General features: G+C 47.4%; 1 protein-coding gene across 1 annotated transcript in view; it reads right to left on the bottom strand.

The window, feature by feature from the left end:
* Positions 1-3,640: 3,640 nt before the first annotated feature.
* The window catches only part of NOP2 (NOP2 nucleolar protein), a 24,854-nt gene continuing 23,872 nt past the window's right edge, over positions 3,641-4,622 (bottom strand). The window contains exon 17 of the mRNA XM_018553187.1: positions 3,641-4,009. Within this exon, the coding sequence (XP_018408689.1) occupies positions 3,687-4,009 (323 nt within the window). The 3' untranslated portion in view covers positions 3,641-3,686. The remainder of the gene's footprint in view (positions 4,010-4,622) is intronic.

Genomic DNA, 4,622 nt, shown 5'->3' with positions numbered 1-4,622 from the left:
CCCCCTCCCCCCGTCATATTCACACAAACTTCAAGTGTCATCTACAGAAGACCAATCTGGCTGAAAATGAGGATTCTGAGCAGCTGCATGGGAATCTGCAGCACAGCGATTGATTGATTGGCAATTGTGGGCTAAAGCAATCGAGCGCCGCGGGTCTCCTTTGGGACTTGTTAATGAGATCATTGATTTTCCTTTTAAGGATAGCGAACTTGACGGCGAATGTAACTCTGGCTGTATTATAAATTCGGCGAATGTTACAGCAAGAGCTTCTTTTTAAGAATGGTCAGGGTGGATGGCAGACGTCAGCAGCTGTAGCTCAGTTTGTCAAAAGCTCAGGCGAGTGTGCTTTCCCACAGCAAGAGACCGGCGAAAAGGTGGCAAATCAGTCATTTACCACCTTATAGATATCTACAGAACACTCAGCTCATTTATAAGTCAGTCTTTGACCAGAACTGATGGATGATGGGCACATACACAGAACATTAGGACTGGTTGGCTGATTCAATAGAACGCTGGGCATGCAACGGCAGGCCCGTACTTCTCCCATTGTAGCATACAGTACTTACAGACATCATATGGTGGCCAGCTGGGCACATTTAAGGCCCATTCACACAATAGTGCCGCAGTAAACACGCAGGAACCATGCATTTAGCGCCCGCTATTGCACCACTGCTTGCCAATAATTCTCAATGGCAACCCAACGCCTCCCGGCAGGCGTGCATTGCACAGTTGCTGTGCAGTGAAAGAAAAAAAAGTAGTGCATGCAATACTTGTTTTCACTATGCGGCAACATAGATCACATTGTTGTGCTATCCTGTTACTGCAACACACTATTGCCAGAATAGGTGCGTTGGGGTACTATTGAGATTCAGTGTCAATGCAGCACTGCACACCCTTAGGGTTAGTGTCCAGGACCATGGGGTGTGCGATAAATGCACGGATCCCAATTGTTTAGCACAACGCTATAGTCATTTAAATAGGCCCTTATATGTGAACGGTACCATGAGAGAATCAGAGCATCCTGCCCGTAGATGCAGAAATTGGATGCCAGCTTATTTGGCCACAACAGTTGGATGCCAGCTTTTGTTTGGGCCACAACAGTTGGATGCCAGCTTATTTGGGCCACAACAGTTGGATGCCAGCTTATTTGGGCCACAACAGTTGGATGCCAGCTTATTTGGGCCACAACAGTTGGATGCCAGCTTATTTGGGCCACAACAGTTGGATGCCAGCTTATTTGGGCCACAACAGTTGGATGCCAGCTTATTTGGGCCACAACAGTTGGATGCCAGCTTATTTGGGCCACAACAGTTGGATGCCAGCTTATTTGGGCCACAACAGTTGGATGCCAGCTTATTTGGGCCACAACAGTTGGATGCCAGCTTTTTTGGGCCACAGCCTGAGTAGAAATACCTGTCCCCTCTAAGCATGCTGCAGTGAAGAACCCTGCCACTTGGAACCATTGCCATCCCTGCAGAGGTCCAATATGCCAGCTGATGACTCAGACCTATAGCTCTGCAGTCAGTTAAGCTGCCGATTGCAGTTATAGGTCTGACTTAGCATGGGGCATGTCAGACCTCAGATGAGAGACAACTGCTTCCACACAGATAACATGCTGGCAGGGGTCAGGCTTCTGTTCTCAGGCTGAGCACATTCTATACGCTCCTCGCTCTCCAATTTCATGGGTCTCCCGTCCAGCTGTCCATACACAAAAGAATGACTTATGAATAGAGACAGCTGCTTGAATGTTGGCAGACGTGAGGACGGACATACATAGGTCACTGTATAAAACGGTAATATGGACATGGAGACTTCAAATGCAGCAGATTGCTCCAGGAGGCCCCGGAATTAGCACATGAAAAGCCAGCAGACGCTCTTGTAGCAGCTATGGGTCACCCACTCACCAGCACAAGCAGGCGACCAAAGCCCAGGCTCACAAGGAAGGTGAAGGCATAGGTTGTGTCTCAGAAGTTGCTTGCATCAGAACTCAAAAGAAAGTTATTCTTCACACCACGCTATCCTAAGCTACGTCGTTTAGTGTAGAGGGACGTTATATTGAGCACCCGAAAGTTCTGAGAGTGATATTAGTCTGATATTTTGCACATCTTCATGGTTAATCTTTGTGTTGTGCGCAATTCTTTTGGCTTCCCTCCACACCAATCATATTTAGGTTTCAGTCTGATCGATGGCAGTGAGACATTTGTGACGCGTTATATTTGGGTTTTACCATGCAAGAGGCAGCAAGAAGGCCGCCATGGGTGTTCCAGCATCAGGAGCAGCCAGTCTGGGTTAGGGACAGAGACCAGGGAGATAGGATCTTGCTCACCACTAAAGGCAGCTCCTAGACAGTGCAGGCGATCCCTGGATTTGGGAGTCAAATATGATTGATGGGGACAACAGTAGCTACATGAGTCACGTTAGAAGTGAATCTCTAGGACGGGGGGCCTGGTGTGACAATGCGAGGAACCAATCGAAAATAACCAATTAAAATGTATGTAAACCCCAAACAATGAACATCTCCGATTTGGTTCTTTTTAATCTGCTAAATATACAGTTAAAAATGTGTTATACCTGGATGATAAGTGGCAAATTCCCAAATAGTCTTACCAATAGGGGTATTTCTAGGAATCTTCCAGGACAGCAACCTGAGAGATGATTGTTTCCTCCCTCAGGAAACAGAACAGTAAAAAAAAAATAAAAAAAATCTCCACCAGTGCAGTGAGGTAGAAAGTAGACTTAGTAAAACTGTTTTGGACGACTCTTACCCGCGAGACTAACTGGGAATTTTCCGCACTCATCTTCCAGGACAGCAAGATGCCTTTACTTACTCGGCAGAGGGAGGAACAAAGCCCTTCTACTTAAAACTGAACTCCAGACAAACAGCTAAATACCCAGATATCTGCCCATTCAGTCCTGCGATTTACAACGCTCTGCCACACAGCACAGACCTGACAGGACATGAGCCCTAATTTTACTATGCAGCAGTTCAGTAGCCCTCACAGGTCTTGTCCCTCCTCCCAGCCTGTGATTGGACAGTGATATGAAAAGTAACATACCAACAAGCTCAATCCTTTGTCACTCTGCTCTCCCCCCTCTATCGGCATGTTCTTAGCACTGTACAACTGTCTGGCTCCTTTTGCTGCTTCTTCCTCTACCGGCCTGAGCTGGGAACATTAACCTCAGTGAACAGAGAGCTGCGTTCATTTGTCTCAGCTCTATGTACCTGGAATCAGTGTGCACCCCCATAGGTGACGGGTCCTGCAACGTGAGGGGCCCTGTGCTCTTCAATGACCCCTTGGTGCCACAAACTCTACATATTCAGAATGACAGACAAATGCAATTGATATTTTTGTATCCAATTTATAATAAAACATCAACAGTGTCACAAATGAACCTCAGAGCAGGAACTGAACATTGCACCCTCCCCAGGGGGAAGGCCCGAGCACACTTGGAGTACTGTACACCCTCAGCGGACAGGTCTGCTTCACGTCTGGCCCTCCACCAGAGTCCATGTTCAGCACGGAGAATATCTCCCTATAGACGGAGACGTTGTCTGGGTATTGCCATCTCCTGCGGGGTGAGCTCAGTACTTCCCAGGCCATTGCACACACAGAGTTTCAGAGTCTTGAGGATGAACGGGAGGTGGAGGAGGCCGCAGCAAGGTCTAGAAGCGGAACAATGTAATACTATTTACTCTTCCTTTTCTTCTTTGCCAGAAACTTTTGTTTGAGTTTCATCTTCTGGGCCTGCTTCTTATTAAAGCCCTTCTGGTTCTGCTTCTTAGCGGGGTTCTGTTGGCTCTTCTTCTTTGATGGCGAGTTCGGACTCGGCTTCTTTGCGGGACTTTTCTGGTTCTGCTTCTTAGCGGGGTTGTTCTGAGTCGGCTTCTTTATAGGCCCGCTTGGGCTTTGCTTCTTCTGACTCTTTTCCTGGCCTTGTTGCTCGGTTGTTTCTCCTTTCTTCTCTGCGGTGGTGTCCCCAGTCTGGTCTGCGCTGGAGGCCTCAGTTGCTTTATTGGGAGAAATACAACAGATTAAAGAGGGAATGGCAGAACTGTGTGACCACACTCTAGCTCTATGCAAGTCCAAAAAGATCAGAACCGCTATACATCAATACCGCACACAGGTGTCTGGGTACTTGATATTAAAAAGGTGAACTAAACAAATAATAAAATATACATGGTGCATGTCTATTGGTACTTGAATCGTAGGGCATTAGATGGCACTGAGGAGCATAGCAATTTTCTTATGCTCCTCAGCGCCATCTAGGGGCACCAGTGCTGTGTGAACATCATCCATCCAGCATAAAGCTGGGGGGATGCCATTTGCTCAGCAAAAGCACCTCATGATGGTGCTGAGGAGCATAGGAAATTCTTATGCTCATCTGCACCCATGTAGAGGGCAAAACATTTATTAAATCAGTGAATTTCTTTGAGATCCCTACAGTAATCCAGCATAAAAAGAACCTAATAATAAAGACCGGTCACTGCTGTTCTCTCTCCTTGTGCAGGGTGACTGGTCTGGTCTCCGCCCCCTCCTGTAATAAAGACTGCTTACTGCTGCTCTCTCTCCTTGTGCAGGGTGACTGGTCTATTCTCTGCCCCCTCCTGTAGTGGGGGGGGG

This window comes from Nanorana parkeri, unplaced genomic scaffold (assembly GCF_000935625.1).
Source record: "Nanorana parkeri isolate BGI_ZX_2015 unplaced genomic scaffold, ASM93562v1 scaffold113, whole genome shotgun sequence".
NCBI classification, from domain to species: domain Eukaryota; kingdom Metazoa; phylum Chordata; class Amphibia; order Anura; family Dicroglossidae; genus Nanorana; species Nanorana parkeri.
This window is presented reverse-complemented; position numbering and strand designations above follow the sequence as displayed.